The 18,596-nt window shown below is 31.7% G+C and overlaps 1 protein-coding gene across 1 annotated transcript; it reads left to right on the forward strand.

The window, feature by feature from the left end:
- Positions 1 to 15,825: 15,825 nt before the first annotated feature.
- Positions 15,826 to 18,243, forward strand: LOC145007944 (glycosyltransferase BC10-like). The gene is made up of 2 exons (XM_078966556.1): positions 15,826 to 16,568; positions 17,542 to 18,243. The coding sequence occupies exons 1-2, from the start codon at positions 16,047 to 16,049 to the stop codon at positions 18,184 to 18,186; spliced, it is 1,167 nt and encodes a 388-aa protein (XP_078822682.1). The 5' UTR covers positions 15,826 to 16,046; the 3' UTR covers positions 18,187 to 18,243.
- Positions 18,244 to 18,596: the final 353 nt, after the last annotated feature.

An 18,596-nucleotide genomic window follows, 5' to 3' on the forward strand; every position in this document is an offset into this window, starting at 1 on the left:
TCACCTATACGACTCGCCGAGTCGTCGCCATGCATCCACCAAATACACAGATTTACTCGATTTCAGTCCATGCCATTCATAGATCTGGACTTCTAGGACACAAATCACACGTAAAGTTTCCAACTTTACGTGTGGATATTTACTAATGTGGATTTTAGGGTGCAAAAATGCCTCAAAAGGGTAGATCTAGGATGAACAAGCCACATGGGGCCATAAAGCTCACAGATCTGAGCTCCTGGAGCTCAATCTTGCTTAGATCTAAAGGTTAATCCACTTATTACGAATCATTAAGCACAAACAAGCTTGAAGAATTGCTCAAGAGTGTCCCAAATGAAATCCTAAGCATAGAAACAGGGGAAAAACGAGATATACCTCAAGGAAAATGTTGAAATGACACAAAGATGGCTGATCTCCTTCTCCTCTTCTTGATCTACTCCTCTTTCTCCTCCAAACCTTCAAGAACACACCAAGAACACTTCAATCTCTTAAGGAAATAAGGGAAAACGATGTTGGGGGAGTTCTGGGGGTGAATGGGGACGAGTTGGGGCGGAATGAGGGTTTAAATAGGGTGCAAACCCTTGAAACTTAGGGTTTCATCCAGCAGCGGTGACTCGCCGAGTCCAGGATATGGACTCGCCGAGTCGCCCACTTAAAACGTGTCCTGAGTCTCGTCCTTACTCGGCGAGTCGAACCTTATGACTCGCCGAGTCCAAGGCTAAAATAGGGCAATGCTCAAATAAAATTCACATACCGGAAACCAGGTGCTACAATGTTCTTTATCCATCTTTTATGCTTTTATCTACTCAAATGTGTTTATTGATTCTTTTGATATGCTTTTATACATCTCCTGAATCCTCAAGATCACCCGATAAATTTTATTGCATTGTATTAATCTGATATCCTCCTGTCTTTTACTTGAATATAATGTTAGTTTTTTATTTACTTTTCATCAAAGTATATACTTTTTGATATAACATAAATTTGGTCAATTACTCTCCTGTTATTCTTTATAGTTCTGTAAATCGGGTGTATTGGGTTTGGAATAAATGTTCTTACTAAATTTAACAACTTTATCAAGAATCAAGATCCCCTTTTTTGTTTGTGATTTAATTGGAATATTTTTTTTTCTTAAAAGCAATGTGTCCTGAATAACTGCTCGTGAACATTTTGATGTTTGATGCGGGTATGTTAGTAATGAAAATTGAAAATCTTGGTTTGCAATTATTTATACCATTTGCTACTTCAGAGTTTGATGCTAATGAGCTATGGGAGTAGACTTTATTTCCCTTTTTTACACTTATTCTTAATTTTTACAATAGATTTTGACATTTTTTTGTTTTGTTTTTTTTTCATTTACAGAGTGTATTTGGGACTTTTTGTTAGGAAGGGAGTTGGAGGATTGAATTTAGAAGAATACATAGTCTACAAGCTTTGTAGGTTACATGTTCTTTTTGATTCCTTTCATGTGATTTTTTTATGAAAAACGGTTGGTCAGAATTTCTTATAAGTAAAACTAGCACCCATCCTTGTTTTGCATATAAAGTTTTTAGTGTACACATGGCTTTTTGCTAATGACAATGAAATTACCACTTCTTTAAGCTTTACTTATAAGAGGGTATAACTATCTTTTGTACAGGTGAAGGTTGATCTCAATTGGATGAATGAAGTGTAGATGTGGTTTAGATATTATAAAACGATGAACGTCTTTGGGCTATGTTGCCTACAAAGAAAAGAAAATTCCATGTCTTATTTTAGAGAGATGGCACACTCTTGCTATTGGTGTGGTTGCTGCCACTTTTCATGTTTGCTATGGAAATGAAGTAAAACAATTCAATTTGGGAATTACCGAATTAAACCTAGATGTTTTGTTAATTGTAGTACTCTACTTTCATTTCTTCATATTATACAGGTTTTTTCAACATCATTGAAATGGTATGCTAACTTTCTTTCTTTATCATCGATTACAATAGATAAAGTGTGAGGACAACTATCTTAGCATTGTATTTTCGATTTTTCCCAATATATTTGCATAACATTCCTACAAGAAATACTTAAATCATAGGTCGTCATTATCACGACCATCTAACCTTACTAGTATGTATATATATATATATATATATATATATATATATATATATATATATATATATATATATATATATATATATATATATATATATATACACACACACACACACACCTTAATAAGCATTCAGCCTCAAATGCTGAATTTTAAGAGGTATAACCCTTAAAGCATCATATACAACCAGGTTATGCATTACAGAAAAAATCAATCTTATTCGGTCGAATCAGTCAAAGTCGTTTATTGAAAATTTGATTGGCCGTGGATGCAAGGATTAAGGGAACTGGTTTATTGAAAATTTACTTCCAGTTAGTGATTTGAGAAGAGTAGATTAAGGAATTTGAAAAATCATTTATCATCCATTATATCAGTCGCCCTTCTTCTACAACTATTTACATTCTCTAATTTCTCTCTCTCTCTCTCTCTCTCTCTCTCTCTCTCTTTTTTCTCTCTCTCTCAATACCATCGAAGTTGTGATTGCTCCACCATTTTCACAAATTCTCCATCGAACAACTACTAATACTGCTTTGCCGCTGTCACTACAACGTACATCCGCCTTTCTATTTTGCATGAGAGGTAGGTGTAGTTTAAAATTTAACCTTACACTCTCCCTCTTTATCTTGCAAAACTTGTAACCGTCTTTTTCTGATAACATTTTAAAATGATTGTGAAGTTTTGTTGGATCAGTTTCTTTTTACTTCCATAGATTGTGGTTTTGTTTCATAGGTTTTAATTTTTGGTTTCACTCTGTTCTTGCTGGGGAAAAAGAGTGACATCTGCAAGGTTTGAAATCTAAATATCGATGTTAGGTCAAATGAAATACTTGAATACCTTATTATGTTTTTCCATCAATTCTCACTAATCCACTCTCTTGCATCTATGTATTCAAAATATGTTGGGAAAATGATTTAAAAGACCATTGAAGTTTCCAAACTATTCAAAAAACCCCAATCATGTTTTGTTTGTTCAAAAAAACCCAACGAACTTAACATTTTATTTAAAAAGTCCAACAAAGTTCCAAACCGTTTAGAAAATCCCAATCTTGTTTTGTTTAAGTTCGTTGGTTTTTTTTTTGAACAGTCAAAACATGATTGGAGTTTTTTAAACATTTTGGAAACTTCGTTGGTTTAACAAGTCAGTTTTCCTATACGGTAATAAGCCACGTCATTCGTTTCTCTTATTTGACTTTCAGGAAAGTGTAACTTAGTTGGGCTTTTTAGACAAAATGTTAAGTTTGTTGCGATTTTTGAACAGACAAAACATGATTGGGATTTTTTGAACGGTTTGGAAACTTCGTTGGGCTTTTAAGTCATTTTCCCAAATATGTTCTCTTGTATAACTTTTTATATATCATGATTGGCCAATGTGTAGGATATTTGACTTTGAGGGCGTGCATTTCAACCTTCAAGTTCAGCCCAACAATAAAAGGTGACTTTTCTAATACCGACCGATTTGGCAAAGGTAGTCAAAACGGTTGAACTTCTATTTCAATCATACAAAGCTGGATGACATTTATGACTTTGGTTTTATGCATGTGAAAATCAAGATAAAGCGGATGAAGGAAGTGAAGGTGACGATGAAGCAGGGTGACAATGGAGAAAGTAGACATTTTTTCATTTGAAACTTACAAGAAACAACAATATAGTTATCACTATGATCCAATGCAATTCTTTCATCTGTTCCAATTAACTCTAAGATTTATGGTGTCACTACTTAATTTATAAAACTAAATTTCAATTTAACTGTCGTTTGTTTTCATTGTGTTATGATGTAATATAAATTTTGAAATTGAGTTTCTTTAGACTATATTCATTCACCTAGAGCATGACAAGGGTAGTATTGTGTGGATAATCAGCACAACGCGGAGCTTGTGACAAATATACTTTCATGCGCCATATCATAAATTCATGGTATTTTTAGTTGGTTAATATTTTTCTTGTGCTTTTATTGACTTCTTTTGGTATTTAGTGAATGAAAGTTGTGGTTTTTACGACGTGGTAATTGCACCAGAGCTAGTACTTGTGTGAATGAAGTGATTCGTCATCACGAGTGATTCATGCAAGTGGTAACATGAAAATATCCACTTATGCTTTTTGTTTTCTTATGAAGGTAAAAAAAATGCTTACTTCGGGACATTTGCAAAGCAAGTCGTAAGAAAGCACAACAACAGATTGGATCAGATGCCAAAAGTTATTCATATTATGAATTAGAGATGGCTAAGCGGCTTGATTGTGGACCTTTTTTAAAGATATCATGAAAAAGTAAAATGAAAAGGAGGAGCAGTTAAGTGGATAAAGGTTTTTATTTATTTATTTTTATTTTTTTTGTATCATGTCGAGATTGATCGGAGGTATTTTGTAAAGAAAGCTAGCAATGTTATCTATGGGATTGATTACGTTCCCACAAGAAAGTAAATATATCTAATTGTAGTGTTTAAGAAAAATATATTAGTTAGAGTATTATTGTTATGTGTAATTTTGTAAAGAAAATTTACCAAAATTGAGCTTCACGGTACTATATAGTGAAAAAATAGATGACATCAAACCAACATACTTATAAATACAAGTGAGTGATTATTTGTGAAGGTAATGAACCACTTTGTTTTGTTTCTTTACTGCAAATGCTTTCTTTATTTCATCGTGAAAATCTAAAACAAATAAGATTATACATGTTTTGTATTTTAGTATTACTTACTATTTTCTAATGTATGTAGGTATAGATTTATTTTCTTTCATTTAAAAAGACGTAACATCATCTTATATTAAAGATAAGAGTAATCGAATTATATAATATTTTAAAACAAGTTGTGGCTTGTGAACAGTGATAAGATGAGCCGGCTTATTATGATTTTTTTGGCTGACGGTTTGGATGTGGTAGCCGGGTGCCATGTTTTGTTTCAGGAATCAGAAACCCTATTTTGCGTCATTACCTTTCGTTCCCTTCGTCTTGGAAGTCCCATAATGGTCTATGTGTTATTTTCTTGAGCCTCTTTGGTTTTACTGGTTTCATACGACTTACAATGTGTCCTCTAACTCATCCATAGTTATGCGCTTTCTTGCATCGTGTTTTCAAGGTTTGTTGTGTTTTTATTCCATATCTTCATTGTTCCTTATGATTGTATTCGATTTACTTTAGGATTTCTTATATACATTGTGTGTTGTTATTTTTAGTTACTTTTATCATTTTGTTGTCTTCCATGTTGTTCCCTTTTTACTTTAACTAGGTTAAATTTTTGTTAATTTCGAATGCATTAATAAATAATGATGAGTAAATAGTATTTTTAAACATACAACTAGAAATCGGCTTATTTTTCCTTTTTATGTCACTCATCTCAAGCTCTTGGCTTTCGGTGTGTAGGGAACACAAAATGATTGGGATGTTTGGAAGGATGGTTGCTAGAGCGAAATTGGCTTTGTAAAGTTGAAATCAACTAAAGAAACTTTGATAGATTAACTTCGAAATCAATTTTAATTGTAGGTATTTTGTATGTGTTTATGCACATTTGTAAACAATCATAACTCTTCGTTTTAATTCTTACAGATTTCATATTTGCCAAAATGGCTCTTACTGTTAATTTTTTAGATGTAGCAAAAATATTTGCGCAAAAAAACTAATAGCCTCTAAAAACTAATTCTGAAAAAAATTATCCGTACCCGTCGCTTAGCGCGGGTAAACGATTAGTGTGTGTGTGTATGTGTGTGTGTGTGTATATATATATATATACATATATATAGAAATTTAGATAAGATTTGGCATCTAATATAATTTCACTACAACAATCGGACCCTGTGGAGACGACAATTTCAGACCCTATGGAGACGACAAGTCGTCGGCACAGGCATGTCAACAAAGGTCTGTTAGGTCGTTGACATAGACGTTGTCGGTATAGCTAGCTCTATTGCGACGACATGTCGTCGGCACAGATTTTGTCAACGACATTTTTGGGGGAAAAAATAAAGTTTTATTAAAATCCTATGGCGACGACAAGTCGTCGGGATAGCTACTGGTTGTTTTTTTTAGCTTTACATGTTTTGTACATTACTATTCCTGCATTTTTAACAAATCCAAAAAACATTGCAGCATATATTAATTGAAATACATTAACTAGGTACCATTGTTCAAATTCAAAACATCAAATTCAAGTTTAATATTACAATAAGTAGTTAACTAACATTGTTCATAATACTAAAAAACATCAATCATCATTATCATAATCTTCTTCTTCTTCTTCTTCTTCTTCTTCTTCTTCTTCTTCTTCCATCCTTTCGGCAAATTGTTGAGAGCTACTTGTTTGTGTGTTATAGTTGAATAGAAAGTTAGGAAATGGTGGTGGTTGGAAGTTCGGAATACAAGCCACCAATGATGCATTATATTGATGCAAATATTCTTGCATTTGTTGTGCATCGAAATTGGATTGAGATTGGGGTTGAGATTGAGACGATTTGGAAGTGGAATGCTGTTCATTTGAAATTAAACCAAAGTTGGTTGTTGGTCTCCTACCCACCCCGCGAGCATGTCCACGTCTCGTCCCAAGGGCATGTTCTAAACATTCTTCGTCGTTTACTTCTCCTCCTTCCCCAACATCGTTTTGCATTTTCTCATATTCATTTTGAGTTTTCTCCTAAAATAAAGAAAACAATTAACATATGTTAATTAAAACAAACAACTAAACTTAAACATTCAAAAAATAATAATATTCCTTAAACAAGAAACTATAATTAATAATAATATATTTAAACAACATATTCATTTCGTTTATCACTTACCCAGTCTTCTTCTGCTCGACTTGTACACCAACCCGAACCTTCTTTATAGCGCATTTGTCTCCAACTCTTAATATGTTGCGGCTTGATTCCCAATTGTTCCTATAATAAGTGAAAAAAACAATAAATATATTTGTATAAATGTTAATAACAATTTTAAATAATACTAATGTATTTTATTACCTTTAAATAACGCCGTTGAGCATAGGGTCTACATCCGTGAGCACTTGTGTGTGGAAGTTTCGACCTAGTAACTTTATTTTTTTCCGACGTGCGTCTGTATTCCTCGGTCAAAAACAACAAATCAATCATATCGTTCCAAGCTTGGGCGGTCCAATCATTCGGTGGATGTCTTCTTGCCCTTTCCACATTACGATATCCACCAACTCTTTCAAAATGTTTTTTTATCTGATACTTGCGCTCTCGATAAGCTCTTTGCATATCTGCTTGAATACCCGTTCGAAGGGGTTCCCACAAGTTTGTGCCCCGATACCTATTAATATCAAAATAAATCTGCAAAAGGAAAAACATATTTGATTAGTAAAAAAATATTTAATAAGTGTAAAATTCAATAAATGTAAAGTATATTGTATATTTACCTCTAGCTCGGGATATAAATCAACTTTGTACTTGGTAGGAACACGACGTCAAGTATGAAAATGCAACGGTACCTTTGATCCCACCAGATTTGAGATCAGTCTGATAAACATTTGCCCGTTGTCCCTTATAAATCGATACGTCCGCCCGGAGATATCAATTCTCAAATCCAAAGGCCTGCACTTGTTTTTTTCATACTCATCGTACAAATTTAAGTTTCTCCCTTTGCCACGCACATTCACATTCACATTCTTCGCTTGTGCTATATTTACATATACAATTGGAAATTTAGAAATTTAAAACTTTAATATATCTAATAATTAAAATTTTCATATAACTTACAAGATTGGCAACCCGATGGTTCACCACGTGCAATCCCGTGTGGAGGTCTATCCCCACCGTCTCCTCCGTGTCCCCTCGCGACTTCTGCCATCTGTTTAACAAATATTATAAACATTCAGAAAATATAATAAAACTACAAATAAGCAACATTTCAAATTTTAACAAATATTATAAGCAATCAGGACATATAATAAAAATAACATACCGTCAATCAGATTCATCACTAGAACAACATACATGTACAACATCATCATCACTGTCATAATTTTCATTATTTATTTCTTCATCTAAAGAGTACGTATCATCATTGTCATTTTCATCGTTAATGAAATCGTCACCACTTCTGTTATGGCATTTCTCATGTCGTTAACATCCAATGACCATGCACAATTTTTTTTTTAAAGAATGTACACAGGTCAATGATTGTTCTTGAAACATTTGGTGGGAGACATGCTCGAACCCCTATAGGTAGCAATCGTTGCATGAGGACGTGATGATCGTGAGACTTCAGCCCAACCAAATTTGATTCAGTATCATTAACCTTCTTCTTCAAGTTCGATCCAAAACCATCATGTAGTCTCACTCCTTTAATGAATTGACAGAAACGTTGTCGATCAATTGGTTTGAAAGAGTAAGAAGCATGTGGGAGTATTTCCTTCTTCTTGTTTTCTTCCTTGTTATGTTTCTTCATCTTCTTGACTTTCTCTTTTGGCCATTGATCTGGTCTAATGCCCATATTTTTCAAGTCAATTCTTGCTTCTTTTTTGTCTTTGCTTTTATCATTCATCAGTGCAGTATTCAACACACTCTCATTCACGTTCTTTGAAATATGCATAACATCGAAATTGTGTTTTAGGTCGAGGGAAGACCAATACTCAAGCTCAAAGAAGATACTTCGTTTCGTCCAATTTAACTCTCTTTTTTCTTTCATCGTCGCGCTTTCTTTTTTTGCCCCCATAATTAGGATGTTTCCCTGGAATTTGATCAGAGAGACAATTTACTTGCTTTAATATAGTTGCATTACTGAACCTTTTAGGACGCGGTCTTGTCTCAGGTTGACCATCAAACAATAGAATCTCCCTCCAACTATGGTTTATATTCAAGAATCGTCTGTGACCAACATAAGACATCTTGTTGGTCACATAAATGGAAGATCTGTCTTCGTTACAAGTAGGGCATGCTAAATAACCTTGACCACTCCATCCAGACAGACTACTACGTGCTGGGACAATGCTCTTTATCTTCAGAGTCAACATGTTTCCTAGCAATTTCCATAAAGTTTTTAAGACCTTCCAAGAATTTTGGGGACGTTCAGTGTTCCTGAATCCAACTCTTATCGATCGTCATTACTGTTTAATTATAAAAAATTAGATTGTATACATAGTTACAATAAATGTACTTTTATTAGTTTAAATATTTTTATATTTTGTTTACTCTCAATAAACATACTTTTATTAGTTTAAATATTTTTATATTTTCTTTTATGTTGCTATTAGTAACGTTTGTTCTTAATGAAAAACTTTTATTAGTTTAAATATTTTTATATTTTCATGAATCCAACTCTTATCGACTGTTATTACTGTTTAATTATTAAAAATAACATTGTTGTATACATAGTTAAATTGTATGACTTTTTGTTTGAGAAAAAAAAAACGGACGAAATGGATAGATATTGACAAGTAGATAAAGAAATATATACCCTAGAAGTAGGAATCGGACGGAATTGATAGAGTATTCATAAGGGTAGACTTCTAAACACATTTTATAGCAATGTACTATGATTAGTTTATTTAAAACATTCTATTTTTCACTTCTCTTTCATATTTATAGTATATATACATTTTATCTTTTTCAATTACAGCATTGTACTTTTAATATTATTTTGATTTTTTATATTCTTTTTATAACACCATACACAAGATAAAAAAAATACTTTTAATATTACTTTTAATAGCAACGTAATTTTATTATTTTGTTTTATGTTATAACTTTCAAAAAGAAATAAAAATAAAATACTTTAATTAACAAGATAAAAAAAGAATATTAGTATTAATAACTTTTATAGTTTAAATATTTTTAACTTAATAAACATATTTTTATTAGTTTTATATTATTTTGTTATTTTTTTGTTTATTTTTATCTTGTATATTGACATTAAAGTTTATTAGTTGGTTTAAAACACTAAGATGATTCAAACATATATATATGGTCGAAAGATCAATGAGAATACTAAAGATAAAAAAAAAATATTTTTAATAGCACCATAAACAAGATAAAAAATACTTTTAATATATTATTTTATTTTTTTATAGCACCATAAACAAGATAAAAAATATTTTTAATATTACTTTGAATAACAACGTAATTTTACTATTTTGTTTATGTTATAACTTTCAAATAGAAATGAAAATGAAATACTTTTATTAAAAAAGATAATATATATATATATATATATATATATATATATATATATATATATATATATATATATATATATATATATATATATATGTTGCTATTAATAACTAAACAAATTAAACACAATTCATACATATTTTACATTTTATACATAAACTTTTATACCAACCTAAACAAAGATCACAATCATACAAAATTTCATACCAACCTAAACAATTTCAATTTCATATACCAACCTAAACAATATCAATTTCATCAAGTTAGTTTGTTTAAAGTATAAACTTAAACAAACAACACACACACACATATATATATATATATATATATATATATATATATATATATATATATATATATATATATATATATATATATATATATATATATATATATATATATATACAACAAACAACAATTTTATATATATATATATATATATATATATATATATATATGGAAAGGATCAAATGAGAACACCTAAAAAGTTGAGAACGCGAGAATACTTCTGGACCAATCATATTATAAGGGTATATTAGTAATTGTTTATTTATTTTAAATAAAATCAAATTAAATTCAAATCTTAATTTCCTAAAATTTAGTGATAATGGTTATCCACCTAAAATAAAATATGAACCGATTTTTTTTATTTCTTTTGTTAATGGATATTAAAGATAATTTATATTATTTTTTTGTCAAATAAAAAATCCTTTTTTTTTTCTAATTTACTATTCATCAAAATAATTTCAATCATATATGAATAAAACATTTGTAATTATAAAAATATATGTTTGTAATCCTAAATAATAAATCATAATTTAGAGATAACATTTATAAATGAATAAAAATAAATTACTAATCATAAATGAATATGCTAACAAATAAAAAAAAAATCAACACATTAAAAATTATATTCATAAAATAAAATTTTCAAAGATTGAGTTTATACATTTATATATTTATATTCATAAAAGAATATCCCAAGACTAGTTTGATACATTTATACATACTTATATTCAACAATGATTAAACCACTTCAAATAAAAAAAAATTGCAAAATTTATCTCTATATCAGCAATTTTCTTGAATTGGTCACAACCCCTTCCTTCTCTTTGAATCAAATGGCGTGCGAGCTTGTGTAACGAGTAGGAGCAGGCACATAATCTAAAGAATCTAGCATTCCTTTTTCTTTGATTAATATCTACAAAAATAACAATAACATATAAAGACAACAAAAATACCAACAAAATATTAAAATGAATGATTAGTAGAAAAACATATGTTGTTATAATCATAAATGATTATAATGAGGGCATGATTGTGTTTTTGCATCTCTTTCAAATAGCAAGCTTGTAAACCATACGTAGCACAAGTCTCGTATGAATATGATTTGTATAAATTGTGATAAATAAATGAATTTTAGGGTTCAAATGTTGGGATTTCAGATTCAGGGCCATGTTTTCCTTATAAGAGTGAAAAGCATATCAAAAAGCAATGGATTGTATATTGGTGAAACAAAATCAATGTGACCACAATGCTCTGGGCATTGAAATGACTGCTGCCCACATGACTTACAGGGTGCTTGTTCATCCATTGGGCCCAACAAAGGATCATACAATCCTCCTGGCATTGGTCTTCCAACACTGTCAAGTAAAATAGGGTTTGTAATCTTTAAAACACTATGCTTTCTGACCTCTTCATCAGTCATGAAACTGAACCTTACACACTCCACAATCTCACACGCACCCTCGGTGGTCTGAGCCATCTTTTACAATTGAACAACTTCAACACAAATCGAAAACAAGTATATATTCCAAAAGATAGCTGAGAGGGGAATAGGGGATTCCCCTGTAGACCAGACTGATGCTTTGCTCCTACATGATGCTAGAGAGCACCAGCGAGAAGCGCAGCCACCGAAATAGCAGTAGGGATGATAGATTTCCAAATTAAAAGTTAAAAAAATACCTCTTTCTAACTTTACGGCGGCAGACAACACCAATGAGCAGTAAGGGCAGAGCATGGGTGAGGGACGACTGATGAGGGCGGAAGAGTGGTGGGGTGGAGGAGGGCGGAGGCGCACATAGAGGCAGGAAGCTGAGAGAGGGCTGAGGGTTTTTCAAGGTTTGCAAAATTACGTCGACCAAAATAGAGAGGCAGAGAGTAATTATAGGAGTTTACAAATTAGGGTAATGTTTATTTACCTTAATACCCTTTATAATTTTTTTTAATTTGAAATTTAATTTTTAAATGTATTAATAATTAGAAAAATAACAATTAATTATAGCCACACATCTTAAAAATTAAATGGTCCAGATCTGTTCTCGCGTTCTCAACCTTTTAGGCGTTCTCATTTGATCTTACTCCTATATATATATATATATATATATATATATATATATATATATATATATATATATATATATATATATATATATATATATACAACACAATCACATATATATACAAACAACAAACAATTTCAACACAATTTAAATTCAATTTCAATAAAAATTAGAAAAAAAAACTAACCTTTTGTTCTTGTGATGTTCCGTTTTTTTGGTTAGTCAAAGAAGCAAGTAATACTCCGATGGTGGCTAGTGGTGGCCACAGGCAGCAACACTAGATGGTGGAAGGGTGAGGCAGTCACTAGGTCGGTGGAGCTTTCACCACCGGTTCCTACACACCAAAAAACCCCAAATTAGGGGTAAAAATCAGTACCAAACAATAATAAAAAACAAATTAGGGGTAGAAACAACCTTGGATTGGGTTAATCGCCGGATATTGTCGTTGGGTAGCCGATTTCGCCGCTTAGGAGGAAAGAATGCAAAAAGAAGTCGCTGTGTGCAAATGAAAGAAGGTTGCGTATCTATTTTAGGGTATACCCCTATGCCGACGACATGTCGCTGGTATAGGGTCGACATAAACGACGACGTATTATTTATTCCTGATATATATATATATATATATATATATATATATATATATATATATATATATATATATATATATATATATATATATATATATATATATATAAATTAAAAACTCTGTGCCGACGACTTGTCGTCGACATAGGGTATCCCAAAACTACGCCGTTTACTTTTTCTGGCACTTGAATAAAAATAAATAGAAAATTCTTTTTTTTTTACCTATACCAATGACACATCGTCGGTATAGATTTTCATATTACCGCCAACATTTTCGTCGTTCCCACCAGACCTATGGTAACGACTTGTCGTCGGCACAGATGTAGTGGTCAAAGGAAATTGGTCAAAAGTTTCAAAAGCTATGGCGACAATTTGTCGTCGGCATAGGGTACCTGTAGCGACGACGTTTGTCTTCGGGATAAACGTCGTCGCCTTAGTTTAATATTCTTGTAGTGTTTTTTTATATATAACAATGGATTAGCGACGAATTTCCAATATAATTTTCCTAATATATAAAAAAAAAATCCGAGCCCTCGACAATGGGCCATATACATAGTGACACACCTCACATCTCCTCAAGAACAAGAGTCATAGTCTCCATCCCAAAAGAATTAGCACATATAGATGCTAAACGTTTTTTCATGCTTCACGGACATAAAAAAGAGTGACATATAATATATCCCCTATCAGCCGAGAGCTGCCGAGAGCAACATCGATCAGCTTTGACAGTTTTTTGTTGGTTGAAAACTCAGTTAATCTAAATAACGACTTCAATTAAATGTCAAATTTTTTACGTTATAATTATGATCAAAAGGGTGAAATTCTTTACTTAATTACTCATCAATTCTACCAAAAACCACAATGATATTCATTGAGACTTTCAAGAACGCTGCTTGAATATCTATTTTGAGGTTGAATATCCTCAAAGAAAACTAAGTCGTAAAGGTCTCATTGTTTCTGTTTATCAATAATTTTCTGTAAATTGGTATAAAGGTAATAACATAAATAAGGGCATTTTGATCGGGAGGGACATGGAGGCTATCATTGAACCTTCATCCGGCGTCCGGCGTCCAATGGTGGAGGCCTGCGGACCAAATCAACAAAATACTTCTCCGGTATTGTCTTCAGTCTTCACTGCATGTTCTTCATATGACTTTAGAGTTCGTTAATAAAAGTCAAATACCATCTCCATGCTACAATCAATCATTATTTTTCATATTTATAATTATAAATAATTTTCTTTGTTTTTTTAGATAACCAAATCTAAACAGAATTGCATGGATGGTCAAATTTCTTGAATAAAAAATAGAACGCATGGCAAAGTTGACATTTATTATTATTATTATTATTATTATTATTATTATTATTATTATTATTATTATTATTATTCATTCGCTCCGGTTTGTGAATTCAGTTTTGATTTGATGTTTTTTTTTTCTGAAAACATCCTACTTATATAAATAGTATAAGTTGTGATTTGTTTTGTTTTTCATTGAATTACTTTGACTCTAAATTTAATATTACATTTTGAATTATGGCCATATCTTTTACTACATTTTTAAATGCAAAATATTTCAAATTTTAGATATCATTTCAATATTTGAAGTATTATTAATTTATTTAAGGTTTATTTTGATAAAATGCCATAGGTATTTATGCTTTTATGGTAAATTATTAGACCTAAAATACTAGTCTACCGACACAACGATGACAATGGAAATTTAAATAATATATATATATATATATATATATATATATATATATATATATATATATATATATATATATATATATATATATATTGCATTCCAATTTTCCAACTGGAACTTAATTCTTGTTTGGGTTACCAAAGTATATTCCAACACATGTCAAATAATAAAAGAATATTAGTTTGTTTTATATATTTCTGTTACTGGGAATATTAATATAAAACCTACACTTCAGCTAAGAAATCTATATATGCACCCCAAAAGCCATATAAAAGAAATAATGGCCCTTAAGGTTATCATCATCTTTCACTAATGGCCCCCATACTTCCAAATTTAACATTTGTACTCGAAAACCGAAATATACATTTAAGCAAGGGGAAGCCAGAAGCCGATATGCTTAAAATGTTTACAAGCAATCTTTGAAGATATTGCTTACAACATGTAAGCAAATCCACAAATACTGATTTTCTCTCTAGCTATTTGAGTTCCTTTTTAATGTTTTGTTGTTTTGTTTAACGAGTATCTTAATCTGTGTAGTTATATAGAACAAAATGAAATCATATCTCACATTGTTCTAACATTTGAAATAATGTAAAAAATGTATTGTTTTGTCCTATTGACATCAGCCTCATACATGAAATGCAATACAACTTTTTGTGTTACTTTATAAAAAGTTTCTAAAATAGTTGATTCAATTTCTTTATGCTTTTAACATGTATGTAGCCTATGTCCATATCAACCTTTTATGTGTATAAATATGGCACATGGCTCACTTTTTAACAATCACATGCTATTGCTACCATTTGTAATACGAAACTAAGTCTATCCGAATTGTCAAGGTGTTGACTAGACCAACCCATATGAGACGCTCCACGTATGAAAGTTGACCATAAGACAAAGGACCATTTTGTCATTTAGCCAAATTACCCTCGGGAAGGCTATACGAATGTTTGTGTTTTAGACTTTTAGTAGTCGTAAACTACACGAAGCAATATTTGTATTATGTATTTGTAGACTTTGTAGTAGTCGTCAATTACACCAAGTAAATCCACCCCAAACGACATTGTAGGCCTTCTTCTTTAATCTCACACCCCACCATATACAAAATCCATTATCTCCATTCTTAAACCCTACAGTGAAACTGATCTTTCGTTCCTTAATGAAATCCATTCAGAAATAAACTGAAAGCTGTTTCTGATCCTCTGAAACAATGAAGAACAATCAAAACACAGTAGTTCCATCATTGAAGCTCTTCAATGCTCCACTCCAACCTTCAAATCTCCTCTCTTTGATCCTTTTCTTCGCTTTTGGTTTATGCTTTGGCATATTACTCGCTTTCCAACTCAAAAATGTCTCCTTGAACCTCCTGTTCAACGAATTCCCTCTCTCCACCACCACCACCACCACCGCCGACTTCCCACCGCCGCCGACACAGAACATGAGATTGGAAGATTTCATACACCCATCGAAAATCATGCACCAGATGACTGACCAAGAGTTGATTTGGCGAGCATCCATGGTTCCTAAAGTGAGAAACTATCCATTCCACAGAACTCCGAAGGTGGCGTTCATGTTCTTGACAAGAGGTCCGGTGTTGCTGTCTCCGTTGTGGGAACGATTCTTCAAAGGGCATAATGGTCTTTTCAACATCTACGTCCATTGCTCCGGTTCATTTTCTAACCGAACGGAACCCAAACACTCCGTTTTCCATGGCCGGAGAATCCCTAGTAAGGTAAGAAAATGGATGCCTGAATTTACTATTATACCCCTAATGTCTCTCCCGTAACTTTTAGCTTTATCAGTTGTACAGTCTGCCTAATCTGTTGTACTTCCCTTGTCCCTTTCATACAACTACCAAAGCAAAACGAACAACAAGAAAATGTTTAAGGAAATTTAAAGGGGTAGATATGTCTAATAATTAAAACTCGAAACCGACAGAAAATTAGTAGTATCCAATAGAATCTTAAAAATCACTAAAACCAAACGTCCAAAAGGGCAAGAAGTAATATTTTAATTACATTTACAAATTAAAATGATTTGAATAATCCATGACTAAAATAATCATATATATCCATTTTAGTTCTCATCTCAAACAAATGTATTTTAGTTTACGATCATATTTCTAATCATTTCCATCTTTGTCTCGATTATCTTCTCCAAAATGCTATTTTTAACCACGCATTTAATAATTTATGTAAGTAACTATAAATGCAAATAGGTAATAATTTAAGCACAAATCATTCTGTTGCTAATTCTAATACTCTTTATGTTTCAAATACAAAGAAATTTGAGTAATTATTTTAAAAACACCAAATAATTCAATGACCGACGCCCAAAAAAGCTAAGAACTGTAAATGGAAAGGTTTTGAAATTATTTGTTTGGTCCAACAACCTACATGTGGTTTTTATTATGGGCGTAGGGCATCTACAATTTATTACGCATGTGGCTAGAGAAATTAATGGGTTTAAATACAATGAAAAAAGAATATGTTTTTTTTATACATGTGTGGTATAGTATAGTAATTTCTTTTGTTTGAAGATATTTAAAAAATCATGGATAATACTATAACTAGAGGTATATTTGATAATAGTAAATCTAGTAGTAGAAATTAAGAAATGAAATAGATTGTATAATAAACAAATCAACAAAAGTATATTACCATTTCTTGTATTTAACCTGTGTGAAGAATATTTATTGATTTTAGGAAGTTCAATGGGGAAAAGTCAACATGGTCGAAGCCGAACGCCGACTGCTAGCCAACGCGCTTCTTGATTTCTCCAACCAACGATTTGTTCTTCTATCAGAAGCATGTATTCCCCTCTTCAATTTTTCAACAGTCTACTCATACTTGATCAACTCGAATCAAAATTTTGTTGAGTCCTATGATTTAATGGGCCCCGTTGGCCGAGGGCGTTACAGCCGAAAAATGCATCCTACCATTAAACTCCAAGATTGGAGAAAAGGGTCCCAATGGTTTGAAATGGATCGTGATTTAGCATTGGAGGTAATATCAGATAAAACGTATTTCCCTGTTTTTCAAAAATATTGCAACGGATCTTGTTATGCGGACGAGCATTACTTGCCGACATTTGTCTCCAAGAAATTTGGAGGAAGGAACTCCAGACGAACGTTGACTTTTGTTGACTGGTCAAAAGGTGGACCCCACCCGGCACGGTATACGAGGTATGATGTGACAGTCCAGTTTTTGGAGAAGTTAAGGAGTGATAGCCATTGTGAGTATAATGGGAGGAAAAACCACACATGTCATTTGTTTGCAAGAAAGTTTACTCCTCATGCTTTGGACAGATTATTGAGAATTGCACCAAAGGTTATGCAGTTCAACCCATAGGTCTTGAAAACACTTATTTTTTAATTATTATCTTATTTTTTGCATTTTTTTTCGTCATTATTTGTTTATTTATCTGGAAAATCATTTTTAAGATGTATAGAGGTTTTCATACGAAAAGCAAAGTCTTTTTTATCCATAGAGTGGAGGCTCATTCGTATATTTTTTTCTGTTATCGATATTTAAACGTTTATTGTTGGAGAAATTCAATAGTGTTTCCAACTCAACTATATTCATTACTCAAGCAGGGTATGTGCTTATAAAATATGTGTCGGGCTAAATTTGTGAAAATTATTTAGGAATGCGACTTACCAAGAAGGTAATAATGCCTAGCTAGTTAGATATGTTATATTACTATAAAAAAGTTATATTATTTAAAGCATATAAAACATGATGAAGTTGCATATGAAAGG

This window comes from Lactuca saligna, chromosome 8 (assembly GCF_052625555.1).
Source record: "Lactuca saligna cultivar CGN05327 chromosome 8, ASM5262555v1, whole genome shotgun sequence".
NCBI lineage: Eukaryota > Viridiplantae > Streptophyta > Magnoliopsida > Asterales > Asteraceae > Lactuca > Lactuca saligna.

Bases quoted from the DNA above. Each gene is read 5' to 3' on its own strand.
- LOC145007944 (XM_078966556.1), top strand. From the start codon at position 16,047: ATGAAGAACAATCAAAACACAGTAGTTCCATCATTGAAGCTCTTCAAT. The intron at 16,569-17,541 runs GTAAGAAAATGG...TATTGATTTTAG, and splicing joins GCCGGAGAATCCCTAGTAAG to GAAGTTCAATGGGGAAAAGT.